Here is a 26,611-nt window from a genome sequence, read left to right on the forward strand (position 1 = left end):
GGACTGAATTTGGTAAATTTAGTGAGTGTATGTACAGATGGCGCACCTTCCATGACAGAAAAACATGAAGGATTTATTGCACAGATAATAAAAGTATTAACAGATCCAGATGCTCTCATTTCTTTTCATTATATCTTGGATCAGCAAAATCTCTGCGCTAAAGCTTCTATTTTAAGTGACGCTATGCAACACGTTGTAAGTATTGTTAACTATATTCCTGCAAAATGCAACAGGGCATTATCAATTTTGATGGCATGTTCTGTGTAGATTTGTTGGGTCATCCTAAAGTTCATTGGCTATGGCAGGGACAGGTATCAGGCAACATTTTATCTCTGTGAAAACATATAGTTAAACTTTATTAAGAACATCAACAGCCATGTGAATTATTGAAAGATTTCTGTCAGAATGGTGCATTTCTGTGTCATGTGTCAAATCAAAATGACTTGAATTTTACTTTGCAAGGTAAAACGAAGCCTGTAAATGATAGGTGATCAAAAAAAAAAAAAAAAAAAAAAAGAATCCAAGCATTTTGAAAACAGATTTCTATCCTCAAAATACTTCTTCAAAGGGAAATTTCAGATGAACATCTTCCTCAGTTAGCAAAGGTCAGTGATGAGCAGGGTGATACAAGTTGATTATCTGAAGAACACACAGCCACTATAGACCTATTAATTGGACAACACAATGAAAGGTTCATTGACTTCTGGAATCACGACATCCTGCTCAAATTACCATTTCGGCCTCACCTAGTTGATATGACCAAGGCACCTAAAGAACTATAGATGGAATTGATTGAACTCTCAGGAGATGACATTTTAAAGCCATTGTTTGATGCCAAGAAACATTTAATCAAAATATGGAAAAATGCAGAATACTCACGGCTTTGGCAAACTGCCCAAAAAATGCTTCCTTGTTTTTTTAACCACTTATTGCTGTGAAACTACATTCTCCTGCCTAATCCAAATCAAGATGCTCTTAAGGTCACAGATGACTAATATCCATATAAAGCAGAGGTCCCCAACCTTTTTGGGGGCCAGGGACCGGTTTCATGGAAGATGATTTTGCCACAGATTCAACAGGTCATTGGGGGAGGGGGTCATGAGGAGCACCTAGAGCCCTTTGTGCACTGCAGACACACAGTAGGGTTCGTACTCCCATGAGAATCTAATGTCACTACTTTCGAACAGGAGGTGGAGCTCAGGCAGGGATGTCAGCAAGGGGGAACAGCTGTAAATACAGGTGAAGCGGCACTCGCTCACCTGCTGCTTACCTCCTGCTGTGCAGCCTGGTTGCTAAGGAGCCACGGGTCTCTACCAGTCATGGACCAGTACCAGTCCACCACCCATCAATTGGGAACCACAGAGCTACAGGATCAAGAGAAGTTACAGATCTGCACGCTATAACTGAATACAGTATTTCAAATGCTTTCCAACAGAAAGCAGACACAACAAAGTCATTAAAAGTTTAGTTAACTTTAATATATAGTTTTCATTTTGGCAAGTATTAAGTACATAAGAGCTAGATTTTTATCATATAATGTACATTTTTCAGCATATATAATTGAAGTTTCTTGACGGCAGCTTTGCTTGATTACAACTAAATTAATGTGACCTTCCAACCTGAAAAGGTTCCCCACCCCTGAGTGAGAAAGAGCTGGTGGAAAGAAAGGTTAAGAGTGAGTTGGATCCAACCAGCCCTGCATCAAACTGGCTTTTGAAATGGTATTTACCGATTTGGCTATCAAAGGGGGGTAGGAAGCAAAGTGAGCAGTTTTGCTTTCTCCCTTTTCAAATAAACAGGGCAGTTGCTAAACCAGAACTGAATCTGATCCCATGCAGCTCTAAGAGCAGTCAGCTGCATTCTGAAACAGACAAGAATGTAAACAGAGCCCTGTAACTCTAGACTGGGGCAGAACAGCCATAGGTTTCATAATGGGAGAGTCTATGGGCCCTCTGCCAAGAAAAATGAAATGTTAGCCTGGGCCTTTAAACAGAATCATGTAAGAGCAGAGTGCATATTTGTTTAACACACACACAAGACCTTTTTCTGTGCCAGTACCTTTCTGAACCCTCCTGAATAAAAGCTGGAATCCCTGAAAAACATGGTGCAGAACCAATATTGTTTGTATAGTCTTGTGCTTTAACACAAAAGGATTTTTCTGCTGAACACAGAGCTGTTTCTTTCTTTTCTTCTTTTTTTTTGGGGGGGGGAGAACTCAAGTTAATTACAAAGTATGACTATGAAAGCAAAATAAATGAACCCATTCTGCCCATCCCCGTATCTAAATTCTGTCATAGGAGTTGCCAATCAGTTTTCTAATCCTCTCATTCAATATCTGCTGTTAATTTCTTCTTCACTGTTTCAAGAACTTGAAGACTGTCAGCAAAATACATGATGCATTACAAAACTTATAATTGGAAATAAAAACATCTGAAGCTTTTCTGACAGGGTAAACATAAAGTACTATTGCACTGATCAGAACAAGGAAACGTAAGCAACCTTACAGCTATTTTGTGTGCAAACACAATTATAAAGGCTGTAGAATCAACACTCAACTTCCACTCTGGAAAATGATGAGAAAATTAGCTCTAAATGAATGAATGAGCACCACGTGGTTATGGTAGGAAATGAGGGGAAGGTGGGGGGGGGGCAAATCCTGCTCACACTTCCTTTGAAAATGCAACCCCACGGACTTGGTCTTCCTATTTCAGCCATTTTAGAATCATACTGCCTAGGCCTGATCTAATTTTCCTGGGGTGGAAGTTAAGGCACTTCCTCCACAGTTACTAAATCTGACAAATTACACCTGGGTCCACTCTAACGTGGAAAAAAAAAAAATGTGCTCTTTGTTCCTGACCTCTTGGTCAGCCTAGAGATCAAATTCCTGGACATCGGAAAGCCCCACTCATATTCATTAAAAGCCATGGGAGACCAGCTCGGTACTTCTGTTCAAGAGGAGAACAAGGTGCCGGCTTCCCCTGAACAATGCAACTGCTCTGCTCCAGTTGGTACAATACAGACCTCTTACTTTTTGCAGCTTGGCTGCTAATCAATTAGAATGTGGATTTTTTTTCCCCCCTGCATAGCATCTAAGTATGGAAAGCGCATGTGAAATCAGAAAAAGAAAAGGCTAGTCGATTTTTAACTGCCAAGTCCCACGAGTAAGTTTACTAAAACCTGCTGGCATTAACCAAAAACACCACGAAAATTTCAAAATTCCACCTCCTCGCTACCCTGCCCAGACAAGCAATTAGTTACCAGGACGGCTACTATTTGACAGATGGGAATTTTGTCTCCTCTTTCTAACCATACTTGGCCTTTGGAAAAGACATTATGGAGCTGAGAGTGAGAGTCACAGAGAGGAAATTGAGAACCACCTTGGTGGCAGAGAATCAACACACCGGGGAGATGAGAAATCCACGGGATTTCCTGTTGGGAAAGCCAAGTTCGAAGGCTCATCTAACGGCCTGACAACACCAGACCCTCTTCTTCTACCCCCCCAAAAAAGGAAGAGTAAAAAACTAACAATAGGAAAAGTGAAGCCGATCTGTGGCTGAAGTGTTAAAAGATGTCCAATTCCTTCCTTCAAGGGTCTCGGAAGAATGAGATGATGAAGAAATATACACAGACGTCATAAGACCTGTGTTAAGGCCCCCGAGGCAGAGATGCCCTGGGGGAATTCATCAATTCTTGCCCTCCTTCCAGGGGAGTCTCTGTCTTTTCTGGACAAGGAATCCCACTTCCAACTTTTTCAGTTAGACCATTGAATTTTCCCAGACCCATCAAACCACACTGAAAGCCTCTTCCTTGGGGATCTATTAATAATAAGTCCTACGGCCCGTACCCGATGCAAACATACATGAATGCTCTGGTGTGTTGTAAGTTACTTTCTACATACAAATTCCTGTTAAATTGTAAATTAGAAAACACTACTTTAATTCTCCCTGGTCTTGAGGTAGCTTTCAGCTGCGCTACAAGTTACAGACATGTAATGAATACTAACTAATATTCTTTTTCTGCAGCTAAACCAACTCACAGTCCCTATTTTTTAAATATATGAGTTACAGCTGTTTTCCTGATCCGATCGCAATTACTTTCGAGAAACCTATGTCAGGATGGAAATCCTTAGTATCGGGGTTCTTATTTTGATTTCTGTTTCTAAATTAAAACCACTAGCAATATGAGTAATGCAGAACTTAACATTTCCTCCAGAAAAGTCACTGGAAAAGGGTGCAAATCAAAGTAAAATCAGTTTACGTTATTTGGGGGTTGAAAGAGATGTTGGGTTATTAAGCAGACATTCACCCGTGGGTAGATCTCAGGGATGGAGAAAACCTAACTTCTGAAGACAGAAAAATGGTACCTATGGTATACATTCTCCCGAACATTGCTTCTAGTTACATTCTTAATAGTAAAAGAGGTTAAAAGATGTTCAGGGCTTTAAAATTATGAAGCAGGCCCTGCAAATACATAATCTCTTTGCAGATTCTAAGTTTGGTGACTATTTAAATGGGTGGCGAATCAGAGAGACTAGGGCAGGCCTTATTCCCCCCAGTTTGGCAACTACATAGAGAAGTTTAAGTGACTTTCCTAGTGTCATCCAATCAGCAGAGGCTAAACGAAGATTAGAATCCACCTACCCAACTCCAAGTACCACAGTCTCCTTATGAAGGTTGTCAAAGGCGTACAGTAGATTAGGAATATCAACACTCCTCTACTAGTAGTAATGCTAACACTTAACCAAATGCGTACTGTCTGCTAGGAAACTCTGGTACAGATGCATCAACTCGATCTTCATAAGTCATGTCAGGGAACAATCATTCATGTCATGTTCTATCTCCCATTTCAGAGATGAGGAAACGGAGGCCCATGGATGTTAAGAAACTTGCCCAAGGTTCCAGAGCTCAATACATGGGAGAGAGATCCAATACTGTCCTCCCTGTGCCGAAACGCTAATAGAGACATTCCTAAATCCACGTTTGGATTATCAGCAGTCCCAGGTACCCCAGATACATTAATTTTAACAAAACCTCTTCACTGTGAGATCCAAACTACTCATGCCTCCAAAAATATGTGATGAAATGGAAATAGTCTTTTTGTCAAACTCTGTATTCTTAGTCAAAACACAAAGCATCAATAATTCTAGTCGATCAGGCAAACCCCCTTTAAAATCTCTTTCCTGGTAAAGAGGCGCACAGCAGGAAATAGTTCAGGCTCTGAAGACATCCCGAAAGACATTATGTGTCACACCAACTTTAGGAGAACGTACCAGGAAACTAAATAATGCTGTCTATTTTCTCCACTTTATCACCTTTGCTAATATTACAATCCAAAAATGATAAATACATATTAATCCAGTTCAGATATAAACATTGCCTGTGGTTTGCGCCACCACCAAAGCCAGATCATGACCCATCACCTCACATATTTGAATTTGTGTCATTTCTTGAGATGCTCCAAGATCTGCCTCAGGACCAACATCACTTCCTCATTCATCACAGCTGTAGTCTGTGTTAGCTAAACTCTATGTCCTAAACAGACTGGAATCAGCTCAGATGGTAGAGGAAGTCGGTTGTTGTCATCATCAGCAATTATCAATCCAGGGATCTCGAAAGTCTTGCTCACTCCAGAATAGCTTGAAATGTCTGTGTCTTTTGAAGATTTTTCAATCTTAAATTACTGAAACAAATTTATCTTAACTTGCATGTTGAGCTTCTCTGCCAATCGAAGGGTATTCCTCAACTCCTGCATCCAGTCTTTAAGAACTAGACTATGAAGCCGGAAATGTGTGTGTGCTCTCTCTCTCTCTCTCCTGTCCTTTACCCGGAAATGCTATTATCAACACCCTACATTACCCCGAGATCAGTTTTTATACTGTAATTTCACAGGACTGTTTATTGTCTTGCCCTTTACCATCTCCTCACACATAAAAAAAAAATTGACATACACTAATAAAGCTGGATATAAACTGGATCTGCAGATTATAACCTCCAATTACCATATCACCACCACCCCTGCCCCCCCAAATCAGACTGTACACACGTATCCCAGAGTCAGACTTGCTAGGTTCAAATTAGGATGCTGCATCGTACTATTTGTGATGATTCTAGAGCAATGACTTAACCTTTCTGAGCCTGAGTTTTCTGATCTGCTAAATGAGACCCATTAGAGTATTTTGAGGATTAAATGAGATAATAAATACAAAGGATTTAGAATAGTGCCTGGCATATACCAAACCTCTGTAAGTTGACCACCTAAGGGGCTGTAACAAACTGGTCAACATACAGAGTTGGCTCATATAAGGAACTAGGCCTACTGTACTGATACATACCCATGACACATGTCCCATCTATGAAAATTTCATTGACTTAAAGAAGTAGTCAATGTATGGTAATGTTCAACTATAACAGTTCTGCTATATTAAGTACTTAATATTTCAAAATCATTGTCAAAGTGATTTTAAACAGAAATGTACTTCCTGTACCCACTCATCAGTCCTTCTGCACATCAACTAGGAAAGCTAGAAAAAAAGTTACAGCAAACATCTCAATTTTCTATTTTACAGAGAGAAAACCAAACTGTTGAAGGAAGTGGCTAATCAGAATTCTCCCTGCTTGGCTTTTTCCAGCTCTAGTCACAGCTCCTAGGAAGACCTGGACTGGATGAGTAAAGGTTAGTTCTGCTCATCACAGAACCCTCAAACAAACAAGAAATCTAGAATCCTCTAATATTACTGATCATCTGCTCTAATAATCCCATTTTAAAAATGAAAAAACTGGCTCTAGAGGGCTGACTTGCTCAAGTTCAAATAAATAATAGTGGCAGAGCCAATGCCAGAAAAATGATAATTATTATCCTAAGCAAACCACCAGATGCTCTAAGTCCACTGCAAATTTATTTAGTCCTATAATATCTATGTAGTCCTCATAATAACCCTGGAAACTAGGTATTATTTTCACCATCTTTTTTTTTTTAGGGACAGTGTCTCACTTTGCTGCCCTCGGTAGAGTACTATGGCATCACAGCTCACAGCAACCTCTAGCTCTTGGGCTTAGGCAATTCTCTTGCCTTAGCCTCCCAAGTAGCTAGGACCACAGGTCCCTGCCACAAAGCTCAGCTATTTTTTTGTTGCAGTTTGGCCGGGGCTGGGTTTGAACCTGCTACCCTCAGTATGTGGGGCCAGTGCCCTACTCACTGAGCCACAGGCGCTGCCCTATTTTCACTATCTTAAAGATGCAAAAACTGAGGCTGTGAAGCAACTTCTTTAAAATCCAACAATGGATAGAGTTAAGATCAAAATGCTTTCTGTCTGGCCCCAGAGGGGATGTGCCTGTTTCAAGGCTTCTAGAGCTCAGTTCTGAAAATTCCAGCACTAGCTCTCAACCAATAACTTCCAAACTGCCTGTGTATCAGCCTCATGGGGGGAGCTTTGAAAAAAATACAGATTGCTGGGCTCAGGAAGGAGGGTCAGGGCGTCTGGGGCAGAGTTTCACTATCTGTCTACAGAGCTCATTCTGATGTGTAGAGAAATTTGAGGAAACTCTTATCTTAGAGAAAGATATTTTATGGCTGCTTCCAGTGCAAAATCAGGGGGAAATAAGTTACCTAAGGCCGATGGAATGTTCAGAGAGGCTGAATCTGTGTGAAGGGTAACTAACATAGTGACTTTCTCTCAAATCCTCTGTGTCACCCAGATACATACGCAGCCCCAGTCACATAAACGTACACAGTTGGCCCTCTGTCTTTGTGGGTTCACCTCCATAGATTCAACCAACCACAGACAGAAAATATTAAAAAATACAATTGCATCTGTATTGAACATGTACAGACTTTTTTTCTTGTCCTTATTCCCTAAACAATACAGCATAACCCCTATTCATGCAGTGTTTACATTGTATTAGGCCTAACATAAAGTGTATGGGGGGCTGTGTGGAGGTTATATTCAAATTATATTCCACTTTGTATCAGGAACTTGAGCATCTTCAAATTGTGGTATCGGGGGAGGTCCTAGAATCAATACCCCAGAAATACTGAGGGACCCATGTACGTATTACCAAAGCTCCAGGCTCACGGACCCACCTAAAGGAATCCATATCACAATGAAAACAACAGATGCTTCTATTTGTAGCAGACCAGAATGTGTGTTTTGTTGAAATGCCAGCAATACAGTTACCTTCCATCCTAGTCACTTTCATTTAAAACCTCTATGTCTGAATCAAGCATCCTCAGTACTGAGCTGAAAAATGGGGGAGAAAGCTGTTCGAGTCATCACTTACCAAGGTGCACCGTATATCCTGAATCCCTTCACTGTTACCTCCGAATCTTGCAAGTAAATACTGTTTGTCAGGAGGGACTGAACATTGTCAAAGTCCTCTGGTTTCAATTTAGACACAGAGGGGAAACGGTAGTAGTCCTGTTTAACAAGGTCTGCCATGAATTCCTTATCAAACGTCAGTTCATGATTCCCAGCAATCACTATTTTATATTCATATGGCAGGTTTCCTGAAATAAGAGAGAGAGAGAAAAAAAAAGCACCAATTAGCACGTTCATTTCCCATCACAAAGTACAACGGCCGAGACGGCGTGATTAGCAGACAGCTCACCCCAATGAAATAGCTCCCACATTCCTTTACATTTCCATGTGAACCAAAATTTATGACTACTCCTTTATGTTAAGGAAAATGACAATACACAATAGACAGAATGTCTACTAAGAAGCTAAAGGCTACTAAGAAGACATGACATTTCCTAGCTCCATTTCCCTCATGGTAATGAATCCCCACTTCATAATCGGCCAGTAAAAATCACTTTGATCACGATCCTTAAGATCTGGACTTGGTTTGGTCCCCCCCAAAATAAACCAGCGAACTATTCTTAACTACTCAGACAACCGCTAGATATTCAGTACATCTTCCCACAAAAGACACAACTCAGCATCCCACGATTTATATCAGTGAAAGGAACCACACGCTACGATTTCATATGGCAAGGCTAATTTTAAGTTTACCTTTTGGTTTGTGAATAGAAAGAACACTATTAAGGGCCCCCTGATTAGAAAGCTAACTTTTCTCCCATTGGGATGGGAAAAGAAACTGGAAAGCTTAACCCCCTTTTAATATTTATGGTATGGAAATGCGAGTTCTCAGTGTGTGCCTTTTATGCAAAAGTTTCCCGATCAAAATGAGATAATTCTGGGAAGAAGAATGAAAGCTATAAAGGAAAACCCAAACACCAGACTTCTGCATAGATTTATAATGTTTGAATAACGTACAGATCATACATATTAATAACTCACTGTGATGCTGTAAGAACCAAAATCCGAAGGGAGATAGTGCCAGGCAGCTGTCCCCATCCTGAAATTAATGCTCTTTTCTCTACTTTCTCCCTACCCCTTCCTCCAGCCTCACTGTCGGGCTGTTGCTCATTTTATTTTATTTTAAAGGAAAAAAAGGGTGGGGGACAATGACACCTATAATTCCAGCTTCCTGAGACTCCTGGGTCCAATGCAAAATTAATGTTTCCTGCCATTCCAGGAAGAATTAAAGTTACCACTAGCAGGAAATTGGATATACTTGTTGTAAGAATTGCTCCTTAAAAGCAAGCCAGAGGCTCAATGATTTAATTAAGGGGAAGAGAATTTTTGGGGGAGGGAGAGGAAATTGGGGGGGGAGGCAAGTGCTGTCACCAGTCCACTTGGATTTCAGCAACTGTAAAGATTCTACTCCGATGACCACGTGGTCTCAGTAGCGCATTACAAACATATCTTCTAATACCAAAGTGGTTTTTAGACGGCCAGATTATGTTGTGTAATGTTACCGATTTTACTTTAGCTATTAATTTTTAGGTTTCTACCAGTAATGAAATTGCATATGTAGCATATGCACTAATAGAGAGGCTTAGGACAGAGATAGAAGGTGTCTTTTAGAAAGTATAACTAACATAGCAAAGATAAGAAACCAGAAACACTGAGGTTACGCGTCAATGGCTATCTTTGACTCCTGGGCGGCATGCTTTTGGGCTCAGTTATATGCAAGGCTGTGCTGAAAAGCTCACAAAAAATAGGAAGGCTTGGGCAGTGCCTGTGGCTCAAAGAAGTAGGGTGCTGGCCCCATATGCCAGAGGTGGTGGGTTCAAACTCAGCCCTGGCTAAAAACTGCAAAAAAATAGGAAGCCTCCCTCAAATGCATGCTTGTGTGAATTTGGTAATTAGTGGTATGATGTAGCAAGCTACTTAGACAAAAGGGTGATATTTTGCATGAGTCCTGCTCTCAGAGTGCAGATGAAAGATGTACATATTAACAGAGCCTCAAATTCCCTGGACCAGGCACACTGTAACATTGTAATAGGCCTCAAAACTCTAATACCCTAGCCCTGTGACCCCACTGGCCTACTACTGCAACCCCAGATTCACCGTGCTCCCAAAGCCAGCTGAAAACTTTTCCCGGACAGTCATCTGTTCCAAGGCAGGTCCCACTGTGTGAATCTTTGAGCGAATGACTGTCCTTGTACAAATCACGCCGCAGTTGCCCAGTTCCCCTTTAATCATTGGTGACGACGGGACTCACTGTAAACCCTGCATTATGCAGCACTGCTCTGGCAGGAAGGCTCAGCTTCTTAATCTGTCCTCATTTGGAGCTGTAGGTTCAGGGATGGCACAGAAGAGACTAGTGACGGGGTACAAGAAGTCCATCTTCCCTGTTTGGACCAGTTTAAAAAAAAAAAAAAAGTACAACTGCTGCAAAGTCAATCTTCCTCGGGAAGACAGGCATCTCTGATGTCTTTTACATCAAATTTTGAAAACTCAGCATAAAAAAGTGGCCACCCAAATGAAAAGCCGCAGAAAGAGGGATGATATTTACACACTGCCAGCAAACTCATCTCCTTCTGAGAATCCAGTGGTAGTTTCCAACTTCCGTCCTCTGTTACCTGTGTTATGAGACGGTCTGACATATTTTCTTTTTTGCTGAGCTGACCTTTCATCTATAATCTGCCAACCTTTATGTTTTATATGAAAAGTGTAAGCAGGGCAGCTGACAAATCTCCTGTTACTTGATGGCATTTTCGTGGTTTTTTTTTTTTTTCCAGACTAGATTAATTTGGAAGGCTCTGCAGTCAAGCTCCAAACTTCTTAGTATTCAAATAGCATCGCTTAAAAATTGTCAGACAAAGAGGTGCCTGCCTTTATCCATTTTATTCAAATCAGGCCATCGAAGCCGACCTGCTCCTGTAAAAATCCAAGGCCATAGACAGTGACTCTAACCAGAAAAAAATCCTTGCACTGAATGACCTAAAGAACTCCACCAAGCAGCCTGTCCCATCTTTCCCAAGGCATGGTGTATGTGGTAGTCATGATAGACAAAATTATTTTAGGTGGCACCTTTGACGAAACATCAAGTAGTTCTATATATTTTTTAAAACTACATATTTGGACAAATACAACAGTGTAAGTAATGATATATAGTTTTTCTATTTTTATATATAAAATGAGAGGTGATTTAAAGAAAACTATCGAGCAAATAACCGAAGTAATTCCCAGGTACAGTGATGAGGGTAGCAAGTAAATGAATGCAATGAGGGAAACTGGCCCATCAGCTACGGTTAAATCTACAGACTGTAAGAAAGACCATAAGCTGTCAGTCTGAGTCAGTATCTGACACTCTTTTGATCCTGTATCTTCTGTGCTTAGTGGTATCACATAATAGATACTCACGCATAAAAGTCAAGTGGTTCCTCACTGCTACATGATAATTCCAACTTCCCCAGACTCTTGCCATCCAAAGCAGCTACACCCCCCAGTTTTTTCAGGTTCCTGTCTCTTTAGCTCCCAGGTTCCATCTGACCCCCTAACTGGATACACAGTCTGTTCTCTAACCACATGGATAAAGTGAGAGAGAAAAATCTCTTCATTTCTTTAACTTTCCAATCAGCCCATCTGTTTGCATCTTCTCATCTTTCTAATCCAGATTGAGCATCCTCTATCTGAAATACTTGGGACCAGAAGAGTTTTGGATTTTGGATTTTTCTTTTTAAGATGTTGGAATTTGCATTATACCAGCTTAACATTCCTAACCCCCAAATCCAATACCTGAAAGGCTCCAACGACCATTTCCTTTGAGTACGACATGTCAGTGCTCAAAGATGTTTTCGATTTTTGAGCATCTCAGATTTTTGATTTTCTGATGCAGGACTCTCAAAGCGTAATCGGTCTCTTAATCTCACTCCTCCCACTCCCACAAGCACCTTCAATTCCAGACATCTCCTCTCCTTGCTATTTTCTGTGTATACATTGTGCCTTTCTATACATACACTGAATCCTTCTTAGTGAGTTTATGTTGACCTGCCACCCACAAAGCAAAAACAAGCACCTCTTGCCCCCCACCCCCACACGCCCCACACGTGACCTTTAACATTCCTTGACCTTGTGTCTTCCTTGGGACGCTTTTTCCTTTCACTTCTAAACTTCTGTCTGGAAGGAGAATTCCAGAAGCTTGCCAAATTCTGCCTACAGGTGTCTTATGTTTAGCTCTTAACTAATTTTTTTTTTTAATTGAACTACCAGAAGATACCAAACAAAAATGTCTGCACTTACCGCTACTTGGGAAAAATCAAAATATCCAGGCAATACTGATCTCCATTCTATTTCCCCACTCTTATTTCTTCTCCTACCTGGCCACTTATCACATTAGTTTTGCCTTATAGGCCATTATATCCTTAGATTTAACAACTTATAGACAAATGGTTATTCAAAGTGTATCCAACCAATGCCATCTGGTTTCCACTTCTATTCTCTTGCAAAAGCTTTCTGAATGGCCAAAGTCAAGGCTTGTTCTCTGCTGACCACGCCACAGTGACGCAGTGACGTCGCGACGTCACGTCTGCACGACTGACGCTGCACGCTCCCGGTTCTCCTCCTCTCCCCCTGCTGTTGCCCTGCCTCCCTCTTCTCTCTCAGCTTCGTTTGCACCCCATCTCATCAGCAGCTGACTCTATCATACGCTTCTTCATCTGCACTTCTACAGGTGATGTTCCGTACTTTTTTACTGTACTTCGCACATTTCTATTCTTCATGATTTAATTTTAAAATTATTACAATTTAAACTGTGAAGGCGGCATGGGGTTAAGAGCAAGGACTCTGCAGGCTCTGCCACACGTTAGCTGTATGACCTTAGACACGTGCTTTGACCTCTAAAGTACACTAACAAAATGGAGAAATAGCAGCACCTACCCTGCCAGTAAGGTAGAGAAAGATAAAATGAGATAAAGCTCCAAAGGACATGCATGGTATACAGTCATCAGTTAGTGCATGTTAACTATTATTACTCCATTTTTTAGTTTGGTTTTCATGTGTAACCTGTCTCCCCTTAGACCTGAAGACATGGATTATGCCTTGCAATTCCTGGTGTGACCCAAAGTACCCCCAGTTCAGTATGTCCCAAAGTACCCAGCAGCTACACAATTCATATTTGTTGAATAAGTGAAGGAATGAACGACCCTCTAAAAGATTTGCCAGGATTTCCTTAGAATTCCAGGAGCTGAGGTTGTCATCTTGGGCTGTGACAAGGTTGAAGCCAGTGTCATGTTTTCTTCCAAGTTCAAGCCCTCTTGAAGTGTCCTATTCTCTCTCTGAGTCACCTGGTCTAGCCAACTAACCTCCAACAAACTCTTTTCAAACTGTAGCTTTCTGGAAAATAAACAAGGTAAAATAATATTTCCACCTCTGAGGTTTGGTGAAGATTAAATAAGATCTTGCAGATAAAGAAACTACACAATTTCCAACACTTTATAATCACTCAGAAGACATGAGTGGTGGTGTTAATTGTTATTATGATGGTGAAGATTATCCTTCCCAATTGCCATCTAAGAAATCATTGGATTTATCTAAAAATTGGATCCATCTGTAGTGGCAGGTACAACGTGACCACTGTGAAAGGAAAGCATGTGAGGCTGGAAATGAAAACTTCCCTTCTTCTACTGGCGGGAAATGGCATGGTCTAACGTGTCTTTCAAGTTAACATAAGTGTTATTAGGGTTAAGGAGACATCTGGATCTAGAGGTGAAGGTCGGGGCCTAGGAGGCCTCAAACCTATACACAGTGCAAACACAGCACTTCTGGCAAGATGATACCAACCTTGCACAATGTGTGTCCTGAACAAGCCTCTTCTTCCCTCCTTCTCTTGTTCAGATACCCGTCTCTTCCAAAATTTATTGCATACCCCAAAATATACCAGGATGGGCCTCTCATTGACAAATTAACAAACAAACAACCTGTCACAGATAGGAGACTCTGTTTCTCTCAAGGGTGACCACTCATTTGGAATACCTTAAGGTTTTTTTTGCTTTGAGTCAGAAGATGGGAGAAGGAGATATTCTTTTATGAACATGAAGCAAGGAACAGAGTATCTAGAAAAGCTTGCGATCTTCAGGCATGCCCGTGTCTATAGACCAAACACAATGACAGTGTCAAGCTCAACCTCCTTTCCGTAGAAAACTCTGGCCTTTCAGTATCACAGTGGCTCCCATGACTCACAGCACAAGAACCAGGAGGGTCCTCGGACAACCAATCTGGTGGTTTGAAGCTGTGTTCCGTGAAGGCTCCCGCAGGGCCAGGGCAGGGCAGCGGGAGGAAGAAGACAAGGGCTGCGGGAGGGACCCGCTCTGATGTTGGCCAGAGCGGCTCTGCTTTCCTTGATTTTATAGTTTGTGCAAATATTACATTGGGAGAATGGCTTAGCAAAATAAAAAAGAAAAGCCACTGATTCAGCCAACTCCATTTTATGGATGCAAAAACTGGGGGCCAGAGAGGCACAGGCACTGCCACTTGTGAAACACAATGGAAGAAAGGCCAAGTCAGTGGCACAGGAAGACCAGACTCTGGCTCTTCTGCCTCCCAGGCCAGCAGTCTTCCAGGGGACCCAAATTTGGGACAGTGTAACAAAGTCTGGCTCAAGGCCTACTTCTTACATGAGTCCTCCTTCAGCCGTTCCCAATCTATGGTGATCTTTTCTCTACTTCTAGGCAGCTATGGCCCTTTTTGCCTGTACTGTGAAATGGAACTTTCCATTCTAGATGCTTCTCTAGCTACACCATAGACTTCTCCATGCAACAGCAGGCAGTATCAGCCTCATGCTTTGACAACACACATCCTGGCTCAACTAAGGCATTCCTGAAATATTACTGCAGCTGTTGGTGTAATTTCTTACCTACTAGTGCCCAGGGGAATTTGGCAGCTCCTCAAGGAAGGAAGGGCCAATTTTATGTGAGATCCCAGAATTTTAAAAACTTATTGGTTACATTATAAGAACTAGGATGAGACTTTGATAGAATTGAGATCTGAGGTAATAAACTCAAACATCTACAGGAATTAGAAAGGTGAAAAAAATGGGAATGGAATTGAACTAGGTGGAAGATAAAAGACAACAGTGAGGTCTGGTGCACACGTATATCACCATTTTAAAATAATCATAAGGATGGGTGTGGTGGCTCACATCTGCAGTCCCAGGGCTTTGGGAGACTGAGGCAGAACGATCACTTGGGGCTAGAAGTTCAAGACTAGCCTGAACAACACAGCAAGACCTCATTGCTACCAAAAAAATGTTAAAATCAGCTAGGTGTGGTGGGGGCACAGCTATAGTCCCATCTACTCAAGAGGCTAAGACGGGAGCAAAGCTTGAGCCTGGGAGTTCCAGACTATAGTGAGCTATGATCATGCCACTGTGGTCTAACCTGGGCAACAGATCAAGACCCCATCTTTAAAAATCAATCCATTAATTAATTAACTAAACATCTATAAGCGCTGCTCAGGCCACACATTGGTACGCTCTTGCTAGCTTGCTCCTCTCCTCCAATAAAAGTTAATGTCCCTCAAAATTAAGTATCATACAACTGTGATCTATTTTCCTGCTACAAATCATACAATGTTTTACTCTATGAAACTCAAGTTTAGGTCAAGCAAAAAGCCACGGTTGGTTCTAGAATATTCACTTTTCCTGGGGACCTGCCTGCTACTGGCTGGAAGATGGCTCTTGTCCCATACTCCTCATTCCTCATGAATGGGAAGTATGGGAAATGCCCATCAGTTGCGAGTAATACAAAATACCAGGGCTCTAATAAGCAAGGCTGATTGCTGTCTCCTGTCCTCAGCTAAAACCAAGGGGAATCCCAGTGTGCGGCAACAGCTCCTTGTGCAAAACAGCATCTAAAGGCTTGCTGGGTTTCCTGGGTAAAAGAACCAGTCCTATATAGGTGACAAATTTTAAAATCTTCAACACCTATGCCCTCTCACCATCATTCATTATATCATTTTTTTTTGAGACAGAGTCTCATTATGTCGCCCTCGGTAGAGTGCCATGACATCACAGCCCATGGCAACCTCAAACTCTTGGGCTTAAGCGATTTTCTTGCTTCAGACCATTCTCCTAAATTTTGAGGGGATCCAGAAATGTCTGTGGCATACCCTCACAGTAAATAAAGCTAACTCTGCAGCAGCAAGAAAAAGGGATACAGAGATGACAGTCAGAACTTGCTATGGCTCCCAGGTGCCCAGGAAAATCAAACTCACAAGGCACGGACTTCAGGCTTACCCTCCCCTCCCACCGTGCTAGGAAACAAACAAAAGCAAACTAACTTGCTGAGATTAGAAAGAAGCAAACAGATATATAGTCAGGCCTAGTATCACGGGACTGTTTCTAAACAAAAGAGATAGATTACAATTTAATCACATTTCTGAAACCTTCAGCCTGCAACGGGGCAGTGCCAGGGGCCTGTTTTAAAACACTCTTCCCTAATGCCAGTATTATAAAGAAGCCCTGTTATACCCCTCAAGGTAGATAAAAGAAGAAATAGTTCCTGTTTAAAATTCTTACGATATTTTTAATATTGTGACTCCAGCAGGGACAGGGAAAATGTTCAAATTTATGAAGACTCGCTTACACTAAGGAAGGACTAAGAATAACCTGAGTTTGAAAATCGGCCATGCAGGAAATTCTGCAAGAGGATGAAAGAAAAAAATAGAAACCCCAATGGCTAGGAGCATGGAAGAGCTGTGAGGCTCAGGGGTGGCTACGGACACATTCCCTCTATGTTCCTTTCTTGGTGGTGACTGGGTGCAGCTAGAGAAGGGCTGAGTCTAGCCTGGAGGTAGGGAGGGGGCTCTGCCAGCTATGAGGAGGCAGAGCCCACCTTTCACTGCTGTTGCCCTCGCTCCCAGAAAAACGCCGGGCACTTAGTCCCCACTGCCTACTCGTTACATGAATGAACGGACCTCCAGAAATCCCTCTTGGCTCCGTGGGTTGCATTCACTTGCCTCAGCTGCAAAACCACCAGAAATGTTCAGTCAGGGCGAGCTCTGTCTCTGACCTCAGTCTGTCCCCCGTCAGGCTCCATTAATTTTCACAAGTCCTGACAGCGCTAACGTTAATACTCACACTTGCTGATGGAGCCACACAGCAGGTTCAGACTGCTACCTTCTCCTCTGAAACTCATGCATTAGGGTTTCTTCCATGCTTGCAATGGGAAACCAAGTCTAAGAAATATTAAACACAGAAAACTCTATTACAATGATGTCAGGGCTAAGCCAGAAACCCCGGAGAATGCAAGGAATGCTGGGAGGTCAACTGCAGGAATTGGGGCTAGTGTAAGAAGCCACAGCTGAAATGTTTCCTCCTCTTCTTCATTAAAAAAAAAAAAAAAAAAAACAACCAAAAAACACCTCAGGGCACCAGGAGAGGAAAGTCCACTCCCCTCCCCCCTAGGAAAGTAGACTCCCTGGACCTGAGCAGTCACATTGCACTGATGGTAGGTAACAGAACTACAAGTAGAAATCACAAAGGCGCAGGCCATTAGTACACATAATTTTCTAGAACTGTGAAAACAGCCCAGAGATTTCATTGTTATTTAATAGTTCGTTGTTTGGAAGCATTCCTATCTCAACCACAACGTTATTCCAATGTTAACTTTTTGTGGCTTAAACACACACACACACATACACACATGCACATACACACATGCACACATACACATTCACCTTCATATGTTTATTTTTTTAAAGACAACCATAAAGTAGTAAAAAGGAATAACAATGTCTTTGCTTCCCACCAGAGTATCTCTTAAGTGGCCACCAGACCAACACACTGTGCTCTACGTGTGAAACTGTGGTAGTAACTGTCCACTAACTTCAGCTCCAATTATACTTGAGTATGACCACTTGTTGGGACAACAAAAATTATTTGAGGGCTCTGGCTTGTTGGGAAAGATGGACAGGATGAGCAAGAGATTTATTTTGAACAAGCAGACTAGCTCCTAAAGATCCTTCAATCCATTTCCTTGAACTTCAGAAAACTGGATTCGAATCAGGGTGCTACTGGATAGTCATGAGAAAAATTGGTAAAGACCTTGTCAAGTCTCGTCTCAATCTGCTGTGTGTGTGTTTATATCACTTGAACTTACAGAAATATAGGAATGTATGGCCCAAAGCAAAGAGAATGAGCTTTGGAGAGGACAGGTTTGGGATCAGGTTTCCGGCATTGTCACTACCTGTGAAACTCAAACTCAAAACGTGATATTTAAGTATCATATATTCATCAGAGAAAAGGTGAGGAATTATACAGTTCCTTACTAAGGGGATGTAAAGATAAAATGAGAACAGGAAAGGACTTGATACAATGACTGCACGTAAAAGGTGATTATTATGTGTATCTGTTTTGCACTGTAACTTCATTCGGGATAAGAGGCCTATCTCTGACTTCCTAGCACCACAAAAGAGTATTTAATGAATATCTTTAACAAACTAGTACCGTTAACTGGTCTATGGCGAGCTGAAGAACAGCATGTCAGTTCCCTCCCCCAACCTCTGCACAAAGCCTCTAAAACTCAACTGAGACAAAGGTGTTCCTTCTAGCAATAATTATAAAATAGGTGGCAATTATTCTACTGAATAATTAGAGGAACAAATGCACATCCTATGTGTTTGCATTTTAAACCTCTGAGTATGGTGAAGATCAAATTAAATAACACCAGGCATAAAGGCCGTCTCTTTTTTAATGAATAACAATTTCAGAGGCTTTTTGGAATCCTCTCCCAACTTAGCCCAGCGAATAGGAATAAACAAATGTTCTGTAATAACTACTATCATTTTTGCATGCTGAAATCGCGTTTGGGCAGATGACACGGAATTTCAGTGTGCGGTGATGCTGTGGGGCAGGGCTGCAGAAGCCGGACTGCAGGGTTGACAGCAGAAATAAAATCTCTGCCTTAACAGCGCCACTGGGGCTAGATGAAAATGGTCTTCTAGAACTTGATTAAAACCAAATTGAAAAAGAACATATTTGGCTAATATTACATTAGACTAAAATATAGAAATGAACCCTAATACTCTCAAAATCTAATAAGAAAAAGCCATCTCAATTTCCAAACTTTCAAAGCATCTTCTTTAAATGCATCACAGATCAATTTACATGGTACTTTTGCCAATAAGCAAAACCAAATCACAGGTTCCAATTGGCTTATATTGGAAAGTGTGAGAGCAAATGCTAGAAAATGCAATTACTGCAAACAAACTCCATTTTCTCCCCTCTGGAGGGAATTTCAGGGAATATTTTATTGCCATCAAATAATATTTCTGAAGGCATCAATACACAATTCTATTTTCTTTTCTGAGTCCCCACTCACTGTATAATCTAATCCACTCTATAAAATATCTTGAAATTTAGAGAAGTGCCTATGAAAGGGGATATTACCTTGCACACACATCCTCTGTCAATTTTAATAATATGCGCTCTGGACAGGAAGCAGCAGAGTGAAATTTAGGATCCAATAAAATTGACTTTTCCCATTTTATGACTCAAAATTTTAATGAAGCATTTTGGGGGGGGTGAATTTTACAAGGTTATTTTGATCAATCAGGACAGCGATAAGGTAGAGGAAATGGACACCGTATTCCTGTCTTCTGTCCTCTTTGTCCCTTCCCTCACCTGTCACCTGGCAACTTTTTGAGCTCCACTTAATCAGAGATGCTAAGAAGACTTCCTGGGAGTTGGGGAGTATGTGCGTGAGATTATGGAGTCTCCTTCAGAGAAGGTTCCAGTTCCAGCAGTTGCTGACACTTTTCTTTGGGGAACAGCTCTGCACTGGTAGGAAGAGGGACAACGTGTGCGGTGTAATTCCTCAGGAAGAAAGGATTTCTGCAAAGTCCATAAGGACCCTGGGGGCCTAAGGGCCCAGGAAGCAGAGCTGGAGGCCTATTCCACCTTCTGCAACTTCATTCCTGACGCTTGCTTTTCTAGTTTCTGGAGATCTAGCCCCGAGCACCCTAAAGCTATAAGCTCAATGGACAGATTTACACTGTGCTTCCTAGATCCGTGCTTTCTCATAAGTAGTGTACTTAACACAGAAAGTGTTCTATAAAGCAGAGCTTGAAATAATTCCATTAAATATTTCAAGAAATCCAGGTAATCAGTGCTAAGTTCCTAGAGCCTACCCCATTGGCAGAACACTGAAACACTATTCTCATGCAAGACATCAAAATACACACACACACACACACACACACACACACACACAGAGAGAGAGAGGACTGAGGTGGTCTTTGTTCTATGCCGGCCCTTATTTCCTGGCATTTGAAGTCAGGTGAATGTACAATAGATTAGTCTTAAATTGTTCATTAAAATACACATACACTTCTCTCCTTCATCGCAATATCCACACACTCTGACAAGGCGTGGTTTCCCATCTTTCTGTTCACTTCTGTTTGGGGGTGAATTGTGTCCCCCTCCCCAAATTCATATGTTCAAGGTTTTACCCTCTGTCCTTCAGATTAATAATGTGACTATATTTGGTGATGGGGCCTTCACAGAGGTGATCTGAGTTAACAGGAGGCTATCAGGGTGGACCCTAATACAACCTGACTGGCGTCCTTATTAGAAGAAATTTGGACACCTAGACACCAGGGAGTCAGGGATGCAGAGGAGGGGCCGTGTGGGGACACAGGGAGATGACAGCCATCTGCAAGCCGAGAGAGGCCTGGGGCGAAACCAAGCCTGCCCATGCCTCCATCACAGACTTCTATCCTTCAGAACTGTAAGGAAATCAAAGTCTATACTGTTTAAACTACTCAGTCCGTGATATCGTGTGTCATGACAGCCTTAGGAAAGTAACACGCCTTTCTAGAAGGCAACCTTTGCTTAACCCCTCCAACAGTAAAAGCTGGGATGATCTTAGCAACACACAAATCTGAGCAGTCCATTCACACACTTACACACTCACAGACCATAGCATCTTCCCAGATCCTCCATTATTGCATATAAAGAAAAGGCCAAATGCTGGTGTGGTCTGTGGATCTCCCTGTCACCTGGCCCTGCCACCACTCCTCCACCTGTATCTTGGGCTCTGAGGTTGCCAAGGTTCTGATTATACTTTTCTATTCATCTCTGTATTCCCAGCAGGCTTCTATAATTATTTATTAAATGAATGAATGAATGAAGAAGTGATTCTACCCTGGCTGAGGGCCATTTGCTTTTGAGAAGTTAGCACCTTAGTTTTGGATGGAAGATGGTGTCGCAAATCCTATCTCTATTTTACTCTAGCATGATACCAATTACATACATACTCAGGTACACTGTTCATGTGCTCATGAGGAAGTCGTAATTTCAAAATCAGCTATTTCGGGGCTTTTTTATTGGGGAAGGCAAAAGGAGGCAAAAAAATTGGTCTGCACATGGTAAAGACTCAATTTTCCTGAGTGAGTGAACCAATCAATGGATGAAGAAATAAATGAATGAACTATACCCACCACACATATAATGTGTTGCAGTTCTGAAAGAGAAGGGAATCACTGCCGCATGGTTAACATCACTCACTGAAAGATTTTCCAGCCTTCGTTCCCAGGATTTGGTAGCTCACAGGAGATAATCAATACATGGAGTTAATGGAACAGCCATTCATTATTTGAGGAAGGTGCTTGTATTTCTTCTTCATTGTATCCCTTTATCTGAAAGTTTTCACCCCTAGGCCTCTCGGGCAAATCACTGCTGTTCTGACAGCTGGCTTTGCAGAGGCCACCCTTTATAAATGAGCCTCCTGCCCAGGCCAGAACAGGACTCGGGTGTGCATCTTCTCAGGCCCCCCAGTCACTGGGTCAAATGAAAGAATCCATGCCAACTTCCATGCAGGGCCAGCTCTATCCTTTCACTTCCAACAGGAAAAAAAAAAAAAAATCACGGCACAGCAGTGTGCTCCTGACCTCTTATCCTCTATTTCCAGGCTTAGTGAAATTCCACCATAGCCAAGTCCTCAGAGATCAGAATGATTTCTTCTGTGGAACGGGAAACTGAGACCTGGCAAGGCTACCTGACGCCCCCAAGGACACCCCAATGACTGTGTTATAAACACAGATTGGGGACTGATCACCTCTTTACCTCTACCATATCACACAATGATAGGGCCAGTTTTTGACTCAGAAATAATGTAAATGATTTCTTTACAGATGAGAAAATTTAGCTTCAGAGAAACTGAGATGCTTTTCTGAATACTGTGTGATCAGGAACGCTGAGGCCTAAAATCAATCTGCCACTCTCAGCAAATACTCTGCGACTTCCAGTAACACCTGGAGGGCACAGTCACTCACTTCTTCTATCTCACAGGCACTGAGGACTGCTCAGACAACTGTTATGATGGCTTGAGGCCATTTTTTTTATTTGACTCATAGACGGCATCTGTTTATTTCCCTTAACCATGAGCTTAAATCAAAGAGTAATTTCAGATGACAGAAATGATCTCTTTGGATCTCGCTACTCTTCTCCAAACGTTCCTTCTGTCTCTGACACTAGCACTGAGGTCCCTTTCATGAAAACCCTATGATAAAGATTTCTCATGACGCCAACATCACATTTTTACTTATTTTTTTCCCCATTGCTAGCTAAGGGCCACAGTTGCTTCTCCTCAGCCAACGTGGAACACCTTTTCATATGGAAACCCCCAAGATGCTTTCTCAGGTTCAGAGCAAAAGACCGTCTAGACCAGTGGTTCTCAACCTTCCTAATGACGCAATGGATTTTTGTTGTTAAAAAGGGGTCGTGACCCACAGGTTGAGAACCTCTGGTCTAGACTGATATCTTTTTATAAGATATAGATCTTTTTATAAGCTCTTGACCACAATATTTTATTTCTATGTGTCTCTGCAAGACCAGTTTTTGTCTGTCATTGAGATTGTTCTTCTCAAAGTGGGAGCTAAGACCACAATCATGGACTGTTAAATGGTGCAAATGGAGGACCACCTTCATGAAGAAGGCTATTTCTGTTTTAAATGTAATTCCTTTGGAGCGCTTTGGCAGAAAAGTGGAGATTAGATACACTGATAGTAAAAGAATGCATTTTGGCAGTATTTAACCTAATTTTCCAGAACTGAGAACTCCGACCCCTTCTATTCAAGCCCATCCAAAGACTGTAATGATGATCCATTACTAGGAAGATCTGGCTGAATTTCAATTCTTTGGGTTAAACTGTTCTCACTTTTTAACTTTTTTAACATTTTAACTCTGTCGTTTGACATTTCACTTTTGACTCCACATCCTCAGACTTACCCACTTTGTGCTTTAACTCTCCACTCCCCCACTTTTCTTTACATTTTGGCTCACGTCAAGGATCTGGCAAAGTTAGGTAGGTCTCCCTCTGATTCTAATCCATAGGCTTTTAATAAAGACATCCCATTAAATCCCAATAGATCTCATATCCTTTCAAAAGTCAGGATAAGATTTTATAATAAAAAAGGGTCCCAGGTTGCCCATGGAATGGTCACAGTCTTTCTCCAGTCGCCACCAAATATTCCCTGGGTAGGATGTGACAGGCAGCATGCGTAGGACTCACTAGGAACATAATGATGCAAACAACAATCAAGCATCTCAGTCCTTATGGAGCTTACACTCAGGTGGGAGCCACACATGATAATGAAGTAAGTGTCCACTAACAGAACTCAGATTAAAAGTGTGAGGAAGGTGGCCAGGCCTGTGCCTCAGGCCTGTAATCCTGCACTCTGGGAGGCCTAGCCAAGTGGATTGCTTGAGCTCACGAGTTTGAGACCAGCCTGAGCCGGAATGAGACCTCCTCGCTACTAAAAATGAAAAACTGAGGCAAAAGAATAGCCTGAGCCCAGGAGTTTGAGATTGCTGTGAGCTACAATGGCCATGGCACTCTACCGAGGACAACAAAGTGAGACTCTGTCTCAAAAAAAAAGCGCTAGGAAGGGAATGAGCAGGTGCTATATGAGTGAGAGTAACAAAGGAAATTACTGAGTCACGACAATCAGGGAAGGTGTTTTTGAGGAGGATCAGTCAGTATTTTCTGTCTCCCTTGCTCTTTATCAATAAACAATACATTTAAAAAACAAACTTCCCTGATCATGCATAACATAACGTAAGCAGGCACACCCATGCCTGCACACACACACAGCAGAGATATTTAAAACAGTGTGTCAGGCACATCTTTCCTTTTAATTCTTGATTTTTATTAGAACACTCTGTGCGATCATCTATGGCTGATCAATGGACAATTAACTACAGAATACTTTTTAAACACCTACCCTTGTGATAAAAAAATCATTCTAAAATGTGTTTATTCAACTTTCTGCCTTACGAAGGTGAGCATACTAGGGGTCTAATGTTGGAGCAACCGTGAGGAGACAATAATGTGGAAGACTGAGCTGAAGGCCTGCAAGTCAGTTCCTGTTGCTGTTATTGTCTAGGTGTGGTTGGAGGCAAGTCAACAAACCTAACATATTTGCTAATTTCTTGAGCTAAACCTTCTTCTCCTTAAAAAGTCTCATTATAGAGAATTGGATTGTGGGAATTGAGTTTTGCCATCACACAACGGCTTAATTGAGGGATATCAAACAGGTAGCAACAGAATGTCCTCTGAGGACTTTACTAACTGTTATGGGACTCCCAGAATTCTAGGATTTGACGATGGCCTCAGGACTGGGGCCATACACCTTGGTTCCAGGGTTCCCTTTCACGGTCATTCTATTTGGCCACCATGGACTTTCCACGTTCTGTCCTCGTAACCTCAGACACGCTTGTGTGGTGGGGAAAGTGGGGTGAAGAGAAATCTTTGCTCAAAGGACAGTTTGTGAAAAAGCATGGATTAAAGAAAAAAATGAAAACTTGTCTTCTGGTTGAAGACATCCGTAGGAGCAAGGGATTGACTTCTGCCCCTGGCACCATAGTCCTACCCTCTCAGTGCTCTTAGAACACAGGTGAAAAATCAGTGCCTTAGAAGGTGGAGTGTACAAACCCTTCCATTAGTATAAAGCCTGACATAGCCATTGGAGGCCAGCAGTTCCCAACCCCATTTAATCTTCTGAACTATGTAGTGAATTAAAAAATAAATCAGATTCCAGGCTTCATCCTGAAAGGTTCTTATTTTCTAGGTCTGAGTGAGCCATGATCTTAAATACATGCATATTCTCCTTTGGGGCTTCCACTGTTTCTTTACATCTTCCAGTGATTAGTTACCATCTCAGGGGTCAGCATTACCCTAGTAAGGAGAGGCAGTTGATTGAGGCCGACCTACCCTAACTTTATGCCAGTCCTGTAGCAGAACAAGTCTTCAGTTCACCCAGGGTGAACCGGTTCATCTATAAAGGGACTGGGCTCAAAACCATTAGGTAGAACCGTGGGGTGATGCTTCAGGTTTTTTGTTTTTATTCGGTTTGGGTTTTTTTTTGAGGCGGGGGCGGGGAGCCTTCACGTCTGTCTCTCTTTCAAGGATTTCTGCTACTCTGTATCAGTGGGTTCAGTTCCAAACAAGTATCTTTGTCATCTCTTGGTGGCCAATGGATGGGGACAACTAATTAACTTGGATATTCTGTATTCTGTCTTCAGGAATCTCAACATGGCCACTGTAGGTAAGTCAGAGAGAAGGGAGGGTAAGCTGCCCCAGAGAGCCATCAAATACAACCCACGATGATGGAGCGGGCCTCTCAGACCTTTGGAATCGGATGCATAACAGGAATGTGCAGTCTTCCCTTTTGATAAACTTTCTATTAGAAAGGGACACAGGTGGCTCAAAGCCTCACTTCTTGTCTAATACATGGGCCCTGGGAGTAGCTCTTTAACATAGGCAAAAGATGAAATAGAGGAGGGAAAACAGAAACAGGAATAGAGGGAAAAGAAAAAAGAAAAGTGGTCAGGCATGGTGGCTCACACCTGTAATCCTAGCACTCTGGGAGGCCGAGGTGGGTGGATTGCCTGAGCTCATGGGTTTGAGACCAGCCTGAGCCAGAGAGAGACCCCATCTCCAAAAAATAGCCGGGTGTTGTAGTGAGCACCTGTAATCCCAGCTACTTGGGAGGCTGAAGCAAGAGAATCGCTTGAACCCAAGATTTTGAGTTTGCTGTGAGCTATGGCAACATAGCACTCTACTGAGGGTGACAAAGTGAGACTCTGTCTCAAAAAAAAAAAGAAAGAGAGAAAAGTAAAAAACTTTTTTTTTTTTTGAGACAGAGCCTCAAGCTGTCCCCCTGGGTAGAGTGCCCTGGCATTACAGCTCACAGCAACCTCCAACTCCCGGGCTCAAGCGAGTCTCCTGCCTCCGCCTCCCAAGTAGCTGGGACCACAGGCGCCCG

General features: G+C 42.1%; 1 protein-coding gene across 1 annotated transcript in view; it reads right to left on the reverse strand.

The window, feature by feature from the left end:
• MPPED2 (metallophosphoesterase domain containing 2) overlaps positions 1–26,611 on the reverse strand; it is a 175,242-nt gene that overhangs the window by 84,097 nt on the left and 64,534 nt on the right. Inside the window, exon 3 of the mRNA XM_003781205.2 lies at positions 8,277–8,502. Coding sequence (XP_003781253.1) covers positions 8,277–8,502 — 226 coding nt within the window. The remainder of the gene's footprint in view (positions 1–8,276; positions 8,503–26,611) is intronic.

The sequence above is a fragment of the Otolemur garnettii genome, unplaced genomic scaffold (assembly GCF_000181295.1).
Source record: "Otolemur garnettii isolate 467f Iridium unplaced genomic scaffold, OtoGar3 scaffold00001, whole genome shotgun sequence".
Classification (NCBI taxonomy): Eukaryota; Metazoa; Chordata; class Mammalia; order Primates; family Galagidae; genus Otolemur; species Otolemur garnettii.